General features: G+C 38.9%; 1 protein-coding gene across 1 annotated transcript in view; it reads left to right on the top strand.

Annotated features, from left to right (window-relative positions):
- Nucleotides 1-12038: 12038 nt before the first annotated feature.
- GTF2B (general transcription factor IIB) overlaps nucleotides 12039-15274 on the top strand; it is a 31500-nt gene continuing 28264 nt past the window's right edge. The window contains exon 1 of the mRNA XM_065909569.1: nucleotides 12039-12156. Coding sequence (XP_065765641.1) covers nucleotides 12140-12156 — 17 coding nt within the window. The 5' untranslated portion in view covers nucleotides 12039-12139. The remainder of the gene's footprint in view (nucleotides 12157-15274) is intronic.

A 15274-nucleotide genomic window follows, 5' to 3' on the forward strand; every position in this document is an offset into this window, starting at 1 on the left:
AAAAGATAGGCACAATAAAGGACAGAAATGATATGGACCTAATAGAATCAGAAAATATTAAGAAGAGGTGGCAAGAATACACAGAACTATACAAAAAAGATCATCATGACCCAGATAACCACAATGGTGTGGTCACTCACCTAGAGCCAAACATCCTGGAATGTGAAGTCAAGTGGGCCTTAGGAAGCATCACTATGAACAAGGCTAGTGGAGGTGATGAAATTCCAGTTGAGCTATTTCAAATCCTAAAAGATGATGCTGTTAAAGTGCTGCACTCAGTATGCCAGCAAAATTGGAAAACTGAGCAGTGGCCATAGGACTGAAAAAGGTCAGTTTTCATTCCAATCCCAAAGAAAGTCAATGCCAGAGAATGTTCAAGTTACCGCACAATTCCACTCATGTCTAATGCTAGCAAAATAATGCTCAAAATTCTCCAAGCCAGGCTTCAACAGTATGTGAACCGTGAACTTCCAAATGTTCAAGTTGGATTTAGAAAAGGCATGGATCCAGTAAGCAAATTGCCAACACCCAATGGATCACTTAAAAGCAAGAGAGTTCCAGAAAAACATCTGCTTTCCTGACTATGCCAAACCTTTGACTGTGTGGATCACAACAAACTGTGGAAAGTTCTTCCAGAGATGGGAATACCAGACCTCCTGACCTGCCTCCTGAGAAATCTGTACGCAGGTCAGAAAGCAACAGTTAGAACTGGACATAGAACAACAGACTGGTTCTAAATTGGAAAAAGAGTACGTCAAGGCTGTATATTGTCACCCTGCTTATTTAACTTATATGCAGAGTACATCATGAGAAATGCCAGACTGGAAGAAGCACAAACTGGAATCAAGATTTCTGGGAGAACTATCAATAGCCTCAGATATGCAGATGATGCCACCCTTATGGCAGAAAGCAGAGAAGAACTAAAGAGCCTCTTGATGAAAGTGATAGAGGAGAATAAAAAGTTGGCTTAAAACTCAACATTCAGAAAACTAAGATCATTGCATCTGGCCCCATCACTCCATGGCAAAATGGAGAAACAGTGGAAAATAGTAACAGACTTTATTTTGGGGTGCTCCAAAATCACTGCAGATGGTGACTGCAGCCATGAAATTAAAAGATGCTTGCACCCTGGAAGAAAAGTTATGACCAACCTAGACAGCATATTAAAAAGCAGAGACCTTACTTTGCCAACACAGGTTCGTCTAGTCTAAGCTATGGTTTTTCCAGTGGTCATGTATGGATGTGAGAGTTGGACTATAAAGAAAGCTGAGCACTGAAGAATTGATGCTTTGAACGGTGGTGTTGGAGAAGACTCTTGAGAGTCCCTTGGACAGCAAGGAGACCCAACCAGTCCATCATAAAAGAAATCAGTCATGAATACTCATTGGAAGGACTGATGCTAAAGCTGAACCTCCAATACTTTGGCCACCAGATGTGAAGAATTGACTCATTTGAAAAGATCCTGATTTTAGGAAAGATTGAAGGCAGGAGGAGAAGGGGACAACAGAGGATGAGATGGTTGGATGGCATCACCGACTCAATGGACATGAGTTTGAGTAAGTTCCAAGAGTTGGTGATGGATGGGGAAACCTGGTGTGCTGCAGTAAATGGGGTTGCAAAGAGTCGGACATGACTGAGCAAATTAACTAAACTGAAATAAATCAGGGCTTGGTTCTCAGTCTGAAATGATGTTGATAATGCTCTCTCATCTCCTTCTGAACATGGGGAAATGGACACTTGAAATGGTGCATCATCTCTGGAGGGCAATTCCACAATATCTATCAAAATGTTGTAATGCATGTCCTTTGATACTCTGATTCTGTTGTTAGGTATTTACACTTTGAACATGCAAAACTTCACTCAAAATTATGAGCAAGGATGTTCATGACAGCATTACCTATAATATCACAAAACTGGAAACAACTAATTCCTTCATTATTGGCAAAACTTTTAGGTTATGGTATCTAGTCAAAGAATGCAGTTCATCTCCATTACTTGAAAAAAATGAATAGAGTACTGAATATGACCTGTTTGTGCAAAGAAAATAAAAATACATATTAATACATAGATGATTATGCCCAGGCAGGATATGTATGCCTTCTACATGAATTTGAATTTTGCAAATTAGTATTGGACCATATCAAAATAGTAATAAAATCTTTCTTATGCTCAGAATTTAGTTTTCATTTCCTCAAATAAAATATTTGAAAAAATACATAACTTCAAGACTGTCAGGCCATTGGTTATACAATTTCAACATGGCAGTATTACTTGAGCTGTAAACAGTGACATCTTTTGGCCCAAATGCTGAGGTGAAAGGAGCTTGGGAAGTCAGAGGAACTGAATGACTGCCAGTGTGATGTGACATCAGTGTTTTGTTCAGGAAATAGGAATAGCTGAGTACAGTGCTCAACAAATGATCTTAAGAAGTTACATATCTATCTCTCTGTATTTCATAATCAATTAAGTGGAAAAGTATATTGCCATATTAATAGATCCAAATACTTTTGAGTAAAAGGAATAATCTATCACAGAGTATGTAGCTGTCTGAAAGCAAGTTATAACTAAATTCTCATTAACTTAAAGTGTAGCTTGTATCATTTTACTCTGTAACAATTTTATGAAAATTTGAAAGACTCAAGCTAGTTTAGTTATTTTATTTTATTTATTTTTATTTATTTTTTATTATTATTTTTTTCAGTGGATTTTGTCATACATTGATATGAATCAGCCATAGAGTTACATGTATTCCATCCCAATCCCCCCTCCCACCTCCCTCTCCACCCGATTCCTCTAGGCCTTCCCAGTGCACCAGGCCCGAGCACTTGACACATGCATCCCCCCTGGGCTGGTGATCTGTTTCACCATAGATAATATACATGCTGTTCTTTCGAAACATCCCACCCTCACCTTCTCCCACAGAGTTCAAAAGTCTGTTCTGTACTTCTGTGTCTCTTTTTCTGTTTTGCATATAGGGTTATCGTTACCATCTTTCTAAATTCCATATATATGTGTTAGTATACTGTAATGTTCTTTATCTTTCTGGCTTACTTCACTCTGTATAATGGGCTCCAGTTTCATCCATCTCATTAGAACTGATTCAAATGAATTCTTTTTAACAGCTGAGTAATATTCCATGGTGTATATGTACCACAGCTTCCTTATCCATTCATCTGCTGATGGGCATCTAGGTTGAGTTTAGTTATTTTAGATGTAGAAAGTTGAGACCATTTAGTTTAGTGGGAAATTCTTAGGATCTGTATTGTAAAATCAAACTACTGACCTCGGGTTTGTAGGGAATTTTTTTTTTTTTAACATTAACTTCCACATAACAGAAAAGAACTCAGAAAGACATAGTCAATCCCTCACTCACAAAATAGACAATAATGTCAGACTACAGTCAGAGTTTAACCTAACTGCAAAAGTAAAGATGATAGTCCAAAGACATATTAGGAGTGAGCATTTTGATGAGAATGCTACAAAATTAGCCTGAGGTGTTGAAATACTGGGTGGGAACAGATAAATTCAATTAAGTGGCAGGGGCTTCCTATGCAGCTTTTTATACTGCATCTGGATATAAATGCCATAAAGTCATTAAAACCGTAGAAGATTGCCAACCCTTTGTCAGTTTTGCAGTTTTAATAGAAAAACTACAATCATGTTAACTTTCGTTTTTTTTTAACTTGAAAGAACCCATCCCAATAAAAGTATTTTAAATAATTGATAGTGTATCAAACACCACATCTATTAAGCTATATATGGAAATTACTTACCATACTGTTAAAATACTCATTAAGAGTGGGCACCTTGTTGGGACTTCCCTAGTGGTCCAGTAGTTAAGGCTCCTTGCTCCTAGTGCAGAGGATGTGGATTGGACCCCTGGATCAGGGGACTAAAATCCCACATGTTGTGCTGCTGCTGCTAAGTCACTTCAGTCGTGTCCGACTCTGTGCGACCCCATAGACGTCAGCCCACCAGGCTCCCCCGTCTCTGGCATTCTCCAGGCAAGAACACTGGAGTGTGTTGCCATTTCCTTCTCCTATGAGTGAAAGTGAAAAGTGAAAGTGAAGTCACTTAGGCATGGACTGCAGCCTACCAGGCTCCTCCATCCATGGAATTTTCCAGGCAAGAGTCCTGGAGTGGGGTACCATTGCCTTCTCCAACATGCTGTGCAGAGCAGCCAAAAAACACAAATAAATATAAAATAAAGGAAAAAATAGTGGGCACACTGTTAATACTCAGATAATAATGATACTAGTAGTGATTGTTAATGCTCAGATAATAATGATACTAGTAGTGATAACATGGACTCTTTTGATGTCTGAACATGAGAAACTGAGTAGAGACTACCCATTTTGGCTGAGATTAGTGGCAAGACGGGGCGAAAAATGCTTTATTTCACAAGTGTGGGATGTGTCCTTTCATCTCGTTAATGCAAAAGAGCAAAATCTTAGGTAGTAGGAAAAAGATCAGAAAATAGTGAGAATGAGCAGGTAGTATACAATTCTATAGACAAGAGAAAGTACTAGAGGGGAAAAAAAAAGGAAAAGCTAGCCATAATGGGAAAACTCTTTGTAAAACTTCACTAATTTGGTTTAATTATTGTGAAGAATAGTTGGAATAATGATATTTTAAAATCTATTCTTTCATTCAATCAACCAATAGCTCACTTAAACCACAGTTATTGTATGTCTTCTCTATGTGAAAAATTAGTCACAAAGGTCCAAACAATAAATTAGGATACTTCACCTCTCAGTGAGCTCACGACCATTTATTTTCAAGCACCTGTAGTAACAGAATCAACCCTGGTAAACCGCTGCTTAGAAAAGGGTCTCGGCACATGCATTGGTTTTGCTGCCTAAATTGTACTCAGATTTTAGGGACTGTCTGTATATTATTCTTCTGTTTCAAAGGTAAATGTTGCTTCTGTTTTATAACTTTACAACAAAAATTGCAATTTTCCTATTTTTATCATTTATCTTGGGCTAAAATTATAAATAACATTGCAATGGACATCTTCATGAATATAGTATCTCATATTTTAGATTATTTCCTTACTCCAGATCTCAGAAGTGAGATTACTGGCTCAAGAGGCTTTTACATCTAAATAGTTTTGGAGTATCATTTCATTGCTTTCTAAAGGAGTTGTATCAAAGCCACAGTCATCAAGACAGTATGGTACTGGCACAAAGACAGAAATATAGATCAATGGAACAGAATAGAAAGTCCAGAGATAAATCCATGAACCTATGGACACCTTATCTTTGACAAAGGAGGCAAGGATATACAATGGAAAAAAGACAACCTCTTTAACAAGTGATGCTGGGAAAACTGGTCAACCACTTGTAAAAGAATGAAACTAGAACACTTTCTAACACCATACACAAAAATAAACTCAAAATGGATTAAAGATCTAAATGTAAGACCAGAAACTATAAAACTCCTAGAGGAGAACATAGGCAAAACACTCTCGACATAAATCACAGCAAGATCTTCTATGACCCACCTCCCAGAATATTGGAAATAAAAGCAAAAATAAACAAATGGGACCTAATGAAAATTAAAAGCTTTTGCACAACAAAGGAAACTATAAGCAAGGTGAAAAGACAGCCCTCAGATTGGGAGAAAATAATAGCAAATGAGGAAACAGACAAAGGATTAATCTCAAAAATATACAAGCAACTCCTGAAGCTCAATTCCAGAAAAATAAATGACCCAATCAAAAAATGGGCCAAAGAACTAAACAGACATTTCTCCAAAGAAGACATACAGATGGCTAACAAACACATGAAAAGATGCTCAACATCACTCATTATCAGAGAAATGCAAATCAAAACCACAATGAGGAACCATTACATGCCAGTCAGGATGGCTGCTATCCAAAAGTCTACAAGCAATAAATGCTGGAGAGGGTGTGGAGAAAAGGGAACCCTCTTACACTGTTGGTGGGAATGCAAACTAGTACAGCCACTATGGAAAACAGTGTGGAGATTTCTTAAAAAACTGGAAATAGAACTGCCATATGACCCAGCAATCCCACTTCTGGGCATACACACTGAGGAATCCAGATCTGAAAGAGACACATGCACCCCAATGTTCATCGCAGCACTGTTTATAATAGCCAGGACATGGAAGCAGCCTAGATGCCCATCAGCAGATGAATGGATAAGGAAGCTGTGGTACATATACACCATGGAATATTACTCAGCCGTTAAAAAGAATTCATTTGAATTACTTCTAATGAGATGGATGAAACTGGAGCCCATTATACAGAGTGAAGTAAGCCAGAAAGATAAAGAACATTACAGTATACTAACACATATATATGGAATTTAGAAAGATGGTAACGATGGCCCTATATGCAAAACAGAGAAAGAGACACAGAAGTACAGAACAGACTTTTGAACTCTGTGGGAGAAGGTGAGGGTGGGATGTTTTGAAAGAACAGCATGTATATTATCTATTGTGAAACAGATCGCCAGCCCAGGTGGGATGCATGAATCAAGTGCTCGGGCCTGGTGGGCTGGGAAGACCCAGAGGAATCGGGTGGAGAGGCAGGTGGGAGGGGGGATCGGGATGGGGAATACGTGTAACTCTATGGCTGATTCATATCAATGTATGACAAAACCCACTGAAAAAAAAAATAAAATAAAAAAATAAAGGAGTTGTATCAATTTATAATACTGTGAGCAATGCATGGCCATTAGGAGAAACAGTAATGAGAGCAATTTTATATTCTCATCACATAGTTATACTTTATAATTAATAAACTTAATTTAATACACAAATAAGAGATTATTTGAAAATAGGCATTTTATACAATAAGGTTTTTAGCATGTGATTTTCATGGAAACAGTAATGTTAAAATTCTGTCTTTAAAAAGTATCAAGTAATGGAACTGAACTGAATGGATCACATGAATGTATTTCATGTTCTCATTTTCTCCCAATAGTTCATTACACAAAAACCATTGTAGGACTTTAAAGCCAAATCTTATTTACACTAAATAAATGACTTAAGAAACATTTTTAGAAAATTACAGTCTCATATAGCATTCAATATCCCCATTTTTTAAAATTATAAAATGAGAATGTTGTTATTTTTGGAAAAAATACTGACTTCAAGACATATAATAGAATGACATTAAATAGTGTAGCATAACTTTTGAAGTCATATACTTATTGTCAAATGACATCTTTTTGGAAAAAATATTGATATTAAAAGTCACAAGCTACTAGTGTGAACCCCTTAAAGTTGTTTTGTTCTGTTTTGTTTTTAGCAGAGTAATTTAGAAGTTTAAAAGAAACTACTGCTCACTGAATTAAAAAGTGAGTTAATTTCTGCACTCTTCTTCCTTGATTCTGTAAGGAGATAATGACAATTAATATTTTCTACTTATAGATTATTAATGTTTTAAGCCTATATTCTCCTTCCTAACACTTGAAGAAGCTGCTGCCTTTTCTCAATGGAAAAATAGATTTATTCTCAAATGGACAAGCTGCCAGTACGGGAGAATCAAAGCTTTCAAATAAATCAACAAACAAATGGAAAGGTTAAATTCAGGATCACATATGCAAGTACATTTAGCAATGGGATATGAGCCAGGCAGGGACTAAGCACATGGGCCAAGCACATTTCAGTTTAGGTAATAACTGCAATTACTGTAATTGTGTAGTAACTGACAAACATAAGGGTCCCTAGGCAGACAGCTGGCTAGAATATTTTGGAGTACAGCTGCCCCACAAAATCAAGCCCACACAATAGGTGCAGGTACGCTGCTTGTTAAACTCATTTCCTGACCTTAAAGTCTGTAAGCTGAATTTCTGTAAATTGAGTTTCTAATAGGACTCTGGAGCCAAATTGCTGGGTTCCAAATCCAAGCTCTTCTATTCACTAGCTGTGTGACTTCAGGCTAGTTACTTAACCATTCTGTGCCTTAATTAATCCATGCATAAAATGGGGACAATAATAGTATCCAACTTATAAAGTTGCTGGAAAGAGTAAATAAGTTAATATTTAATATATGCAAAGCCTTAAAATAGTACTTGGCACATAGTAAGTGCTATATGAGTGTTTACTAATACTATTAATATCATGATTATTAATGTTTATGACTACTTCTACCTGAATTTAAATAAAACTGTATGCCTTTATTAAAGAATCAAAAGGATAATGAATGCTTCTACAGATGTAACCTGTATTTCCCAGGCACTGTGATTTGGGTTTAAAAATATAGCCCTGCAGTAACAGTTACATAGTAGGCCTGCAGAGAAGTAGGACAATTTTGGTGTCAGTCATTCCTGGCTTTGAATTCTACCATCAGCTCTAACTTATTTGTGTAACCCTGGGCAATGTACCTATTCAACTTAAGGTTTTAAAAGGAGACTAATAATTCTTGCCTGACAAGATAACTAAGAACTAGGTAAGATGATGAATGTGAGGAGCCTGAGAAATGGCCCAATGCAGAAGAATCTCAGAGTTACTTTCAAGAACTTACCTAGGTCTTGCAGTTCCATGTGGGGCCTTCCGTTTCCCTCTCTGGCCCCCTGCCACCTTCAGCAGGGCTTTACCTTTCTGCCCAGCATAGCCAAACCAGAATGAAGCAGGCCCAGGACCATTACCACCTGGAAACTTAGTGAGCAGAAATATCATTGGTCATTTTGTACGTGTTATTATGCTCTATCCCCTTCATGGATCAGAGCCTTGTTGTGGCAAAGGGGCTTGCATAACTCAATGTAGCTATGAGCCACACCATGCAGGACCACCCAAGATGGACGGGTCATAGTGGAAAGTTCTGACAAAACGTGACCCATTGGAGGAGGGAATGGCAGACCATTCCAGCATTCTTACCATGAGAACACCATGAAAGCATCGGGTCGCAGAGAGTCAGACACAACTTAGTGACTGAACAATGACAACAACAATTTAGCTACATAAAAAGGTTTAAAAGTCCATGTTTTTTTAGAAATGTAATGTATGAATTAAGATGATATATGGGATTTGTTTTTTAAAATACTCTAGCAAAAGGAGGAAACACAGAAGAAAAGGATACACAAAAAAATGTGGCAAATTTATGATAACCATGATAACTGTTTAATCAGGATAATAGGTATATGAGGATTATAGTATTTTCTCTAATTTTTAGTGTGTTTGAAAACTCTTCATACATAATAAAACATTTTAAAAATTAAAATACGAACTCCTCACATTCCTAGAAGTAATAATATGGCCACTCAGCCACCAGGCAAGCAAGGTTTGTCTAATGTTCCAGGCATTTTATCTCATTTCCAAAAGAATCCTAGTCAGAGCCAGTCACACATTTCAGTGAATCCTCAGATATTCCTAGTCCAGCAGAATATGTCACATGACATATTTCAAATATGCCATAATTTCCAGTCAAATATTTGTCAAATCTTGCTTAAGTTAGGAATTTGTCATCTTCTGCAATATCATCATATGACACTTTTATAACAGACACTTACATATCAATGCTTCCAAAATTGAGGCCATAAGATAAATCTAATGAACCTCCATAACATTAAACCAAGAGGAAGAAGCTGGGCATAAAAGACCACATTCAATATGGTTCCAGTTACATGAAAAGTACAGAAAAGGCAAAACTATAGAGTCAGATCATAAAGAAAGCTGAGCGCCAAAGAATTGATGCTTTTGAACTGTGGTGTTTGGAGAAGACTCTTGAGAGTCCCTTGGACTGCAAGGAGATCCAACCAGTCAATCCTAAAGGAAATGAGTCTTGAATGTTCATTGAAAGGACTGCTGCTGAAGCTGAAGCTCTAATATTTTGGCTACTTGATGCGAAGAGCTGACTCATTGGAAAAGATGATGATGCTAGGAAAGACTGAGGGCAAGAGGAAAAGGGGTGACAGAAGATGAGATGGATGGCATCGTTGACTCAATGGATATGAGTTTGAGCAAACTCAGGAAAACAGTGAAGGACAGGGAAGCCTGGCATGCTGCAACGCATGGGCTTGCAAAGGGTTGGACACAACTTAGCCACTGAACAGCAACAACATAGAGACAGAAAGTAGATGAGAGATTCTTAGTCTTGGAAATGGAGTGGGCATTAACTGTACATGGTCATGAGTGATCTTAATGGGGTGACGGAATTGTGCTAAAACTCGACTGTGGCGATGGTTGCACAACTCAGTAAAATTACTAAAAATCACCGATTTCTTAACAGGTAAATTCTATGGTGTGGAATCATACTTCAATAAATTAAAAAAATATATATCTAAGTGGATCACAAACTTAAAAAAAATTATTAGGTATGTAAAGCATTTTGTACTTGAGAAGAGCTATAACCTATTAAGTTGTGATTTCACAGTAGTGATATAAAGTTTTAAAATGTTAGTTTCAATAATTGATTTGAATAAACACTTTAAATTAATTAATCATATAGTTAAATAAAATGATATTAACCAACCAGCAGCTTTGGTGAATGCTAGTATGGGTCGTTGATTCCTAGGTGACAAAACCCCAACTCTCTGTATGTGGGGTCCAATTTAGGATCAGGTATAAAGATCCACTGGAATAATGTTGATGAAAACGCTTTACAAAATGCCAATGCTGTTCTAACAACAAAAAGAGGAATGGCCTACCTTAGCTGCTTGTGTTTTAATATGAAAGAAATCTTAGCTAGATTATGACAGAGATTCTCCAGATGGGCAAGGAATAATTTACCAATTGCCCAGCTTCCTTTCTCTGAGGTTTCAATTTCTTTGATGGTTTCTTCCTTCCACAAACATTACTGAAGGCCTACCATAAACAATTAGATCCTTATCTTGATTCTCAAGGGGTGCCCAGTTTCCTTCCTTCTCCTCTCTCTCTTCTTCTCCCAAGCCAAAGTGCTCCACTATGAAAACTTCCTGCTGGATTAGTGTGCAGCACCCTCAGTCTCCTTCCGGGGTTCTACTTGGCACAGCTTAAATAAATTGGCCTTTTGAAACTTTGCCAGATATTGAGGGAGAAATCCCCCACAAAAGCACAATCACGTTTTAAAATTACAGTATTAGGGCACAGAAGACCCCCCCCTCCACACACAAACACAGAATGCTCTCCCAACTCCATCCATTAGGATTTCAGTGCCTAAACTTCAGCCTCTTGTTCTTTCTAAGGAAACGAGTCTGTCCCACCTTTCAAGAAAACAATGAGGGCTCAGTGACATTTAAGTCCCATGCCCAAAGAACAAAGCAGGCAGTATATTCTAAGTTCTCATCCCCACAGAAACCAGGAGCACCTTTTTTTTTCCTCCAATTCCCCCAGGGTCAAGGGTGATTTGTTTTCAGCAAAGTAGTGATAGTGTTGCTGTTATTTTTATTACTATTCTGACATTAGTTTGTCTAATTAATAAACCTAGAAACCTTTTGCAGTATCTAACCAGTTTTGCTAAGTTCTCTATATTTCAGCTATGCCACATCTGCAAAGATCATGAAAACAACAGTCAGGGTAGGACCCATATCTCCCTGCCTCACTGGTACAGTGATCTCACATGATTTTGTTGCATCTCCTGCCAATTCTAAAAGGGTATGCAAGGCAGATATACTATTACCGCTTACCCCAAAGCGCAAAGGGCGCGCCTAAGAAGCTTTCTAGCTGATGATAGAGCCTGAATTGACACTTGTTGGGGCTGACCTAAGTGAATTTCTCATTTTTCTAAATACCTTGGTGGAATCATCCCTTTGGCAAGTTAAGAACTGCGGTCAAACTGGAGTAGCTGACTCCAGGCTGGGGGAGGGGTGTTTAGCCTTCGGGTATGCGGGCTTTGCCCCCTCCACGACGCCCAGTCATTTTGTGTTGTAATTCAGTTAAGTTGAGGGTATCTCTGGTGCAGCACGTTTGCAGGGTGCCCTTGAGAATTTTCCCGGGTGATTTCCTATATTTGCCCAGCCACACAGAAAGTGACCGAAAGTAAATAGGGAAATAAGAAAACGCAAAGCACGTGGCGTATCCGAGCTCACCATTCTTGGCCCTTCTCCGGACCCGTAGCCACGCCCTATTACGACTGCGTGGGCGGCTCGCCTATATAAAGCCCGTCTCGCTGCGTTTCGTCGCCACTGTCTCTTCCTGTTTGCGGTTGCGTCTGTCGCTGTTTGTAGCTGGAACTGCAGTGGCCGTGAAGATGGCGTCTACCAGCCGGTTAGTACGTCATGTAGAGCCCAGCCAGCTGAAGGGCGGGCGGCGATTGCCGGGGCTTGCAGGGAGGCCGCTCCCGCTGCTTCGTCGAGCAGAACGCCTCGGAGGTGCGGGGAGAGGCAGCCGGACCGGCTGGCCGCCCGGGACAAAGGCACTTCCAGACGCAGGGCTGTCAGGGCTGTCGCAGAGGGTAACGAGCCGCCGGCGTTTCTCCTCCAGCGTCCTTGGTCGTTTTCTCACCCAGGCACTATCGAGTTGGGGGGCTCCGGTGTCCTCAGCCCCTGGTCTCGGGTCTTTTGCGTATGATCCAACTGTCCTTTTTTCTTAAATATTCTACGCTTCTTTTTTTATTTGTTGGTCTGCCAGCCGAGGGTCCGTGAATCCTCTTCTAGAGAGCGGGAAAGGGTTAGTTCTAGGCCTTTATCCATCCGACAAAAAGTTAGGGACGTCAGCGTTGGTAAGCCTGATGGAAACTGATAGCCATCCCCGAGGCCTTTTGAAGTGGAAGCTAAGGCATTTCTGAACAGTTGATAAGTCTCCTTAAGAGATTTCTTTAGAGATGTCATCTGCATACTCCTGAAGAAAATTTTGCCTGCAGAAAATTAACGTATACTGGGAAGTCACTCGGAGAAGGCAATGGCAACCCACTCCAGTGTTCTTGCCAGGGACGGGGGAGCCTGGTGGGCTGCCGTCTATGGGGTCGCACAGCGTCGGACACGACTGAAGCGACTTGGCAGCAGCCGGGAAGTCACTAATATATTTTTTAAATACCGCAAATGCATACAGTGTCAGTACTCTTGCCTGGAAAATCCCATGGACGGAGGAGCCTGGTAGGCTACAGTCCATGGGGTCGGGAAGAGTCACGACTGAGCGACTTCACTTTTAGTTTTCACTTTAATGCATTGGAGAAGGAAATGGCAATCCACTCCAGTATTCTTGCTTGGAGAATCCCAGGGGCAGAGGAGCCTGGTGGGCTGCCGTCTATGGGGTCGCACAGAGTCGGACACTACGGAAGCAACGCAGCAGCAGCAGCCATTAGAGACAGCCTTTAATCCTGTGACATGAAAAATGCTTGCAGACCCTAATTATGTCTCATGATCAGTATGAGGTGGATATTAAGATCTTTGCCTAAGTGTAAACTGAGTCATGCGCATGTTGACTTTTCCAAGGTTAGTTGTTAAGAGTGTAGAATCTCATTCTGTTACCTGTTATCACACTTGGTAACTCATAATGTATTAAACGTATCAGATTAAGTTCTGTAGCTTCTGGAAGGCAAGGTAACTCTGGCATAATTTTTCTGAACTTGTTCTCATCTTTGGAATTGACTTCCTGATGAAAGCCATCATCACAAAATAATAAGCTTTGAGTAGTCCAGGCCCTTTCTGGTGAGTACCAAGGCTTATTACTTTATGTTACTGTATTTTTAAAAGATGGGGCAGGAGGCAGCCTTAGCTAAACTACTTAGAAACAACTCTTAAGGCCAGTGACACTTGTTTACTGATTGTAATTCTGTGATTAAATGCTCAATCATTCTATTTGGGTGTGGCTTTGTCAGGTTAGACTTCCTTGTAGGTAAATGGAGAACTAGCTTCCCAAGGACTCCTATATATGACATTCTCCTAGGGCAGATCTACTATAAATATGGTTATATTGGGGCTTTATTATAACATGCTGTAGTAGTTAAATGTAGTAAATTCACTTGATAGATTCTTTACCAAAAAAAAAAAAAAATTTCCTTTGTGTGCTTTATTCTCTTCATTAAAAGAAAAAATCTTTGAGATATTTCTTTGAAATTTTTCCTAGACTTATTGCAGTTGTCCATCTCGAGGTTTTTCTACCAGTGAGAACAAAGGTGAATGTTAGTATTTCTGTGATAGCTTTTCCCCCCCTGAGGAAAAGGGACAATTACTGGGCTGTGAAACTGCTTGGTGTTTTCACTGAGAAGAACACAAATGTTGTGAATTCAGACCTAGACTCTACCACTCATTAGTTCTGTGACTTCAGGGAAATCATTCTCTGAGCATAATCTTTAAAATAGAGGTAATGCTTAATTTGAAGGTAATGCTAATGAAGATTAATAATATATGTACAATACTAGACACATAGTAGGCACCCAGTAATGGATAGCTATAAAATGAAGTTTGGAATTACATGGCTTCTTAGGCAGCCTGAGTTGTTTTAATGTCAGTGGTGGTGGTTTGCTCCATTCCTTCAGTTTCGTTTCTATCCCTTACTCCCCCCACCACCCTACTCTTGTGGTTTCTCTTTTGTATTACCCTTGTGGGTTATTTCATTAAAAGTTAACTGCTTGAGCACAGTTTTATTTTAGATAGGTAACACATGCAAATCATAAAAACCAAGAAGAAAAGTGAAAAGCAGTTTCTTTTATTCCCTTACTCCTAGCCATCTAATTCTTCTCCAAAGCAGTCATTGTAACCAGTTTCTGGGTGTTTTCCTAGTGACTTTGTGGTTTAACAAACATATGCATATAATCCTAACCTCTCTTCCTTACGAAAAGTAGTCTGATATAAAAACTGAATGCCATCTTGCTTTTAACCTTTTTTTGTGAAGTTATTTAGCACACAGATTTTAAGTGTGCAGTTCACTTAAAAAGTGATCACATGCACCTAGCTGTCACCCAATCAGATACCACTAGCAGCAGCAGAAGCACTCTGGAAAACTCCTTTATGCCCTCAGTCATTACCCTTTCTCAAAGAAACCACATCCTTATTATTAACACTATAGATTTGTTTTGCCTGACTTAAACTTTATATATAAATGCATATGTATTCCTCTGTGTCTGGTCTCTTTTGGACACCAGAGATTTATTCATGTTATTGCATATGACTGTAGTTCTTTTTTCACTTTTCTCTGAAATCCCTATGTTGTTCTTTCACTTAGCATATCTTTGAGTTGTTCCCATATCATTTTTATATACATATACATGCACACAATAGTCTACTTTTTAATAGTACAGAATATATCAGTCCTTTGAATGCTGTGTGTCACATGGCTGCCCATTTTACACATTTGTAATTACAGTTACTTTTCTAACACTGTCCTTTATTTTGACACAGGTTTTTAAAAATAATTTATACTAATTTCTTAATGTTTTATTTGT

Source organism: Muntiacus reevesi, chromosome 1 (genome assembly GCF_963930625.1).
Source record: "Muntiacus reevesi chromosome 1, mMunRee1.1, whole genome shotgun sequence".
NCBI classification, from domain to species: Eukaryota; Metazoa; Chordata; class Mammalia; order Artiodactyla; family Cervidae; genus Muntiacus; species Muntiacus reevesi.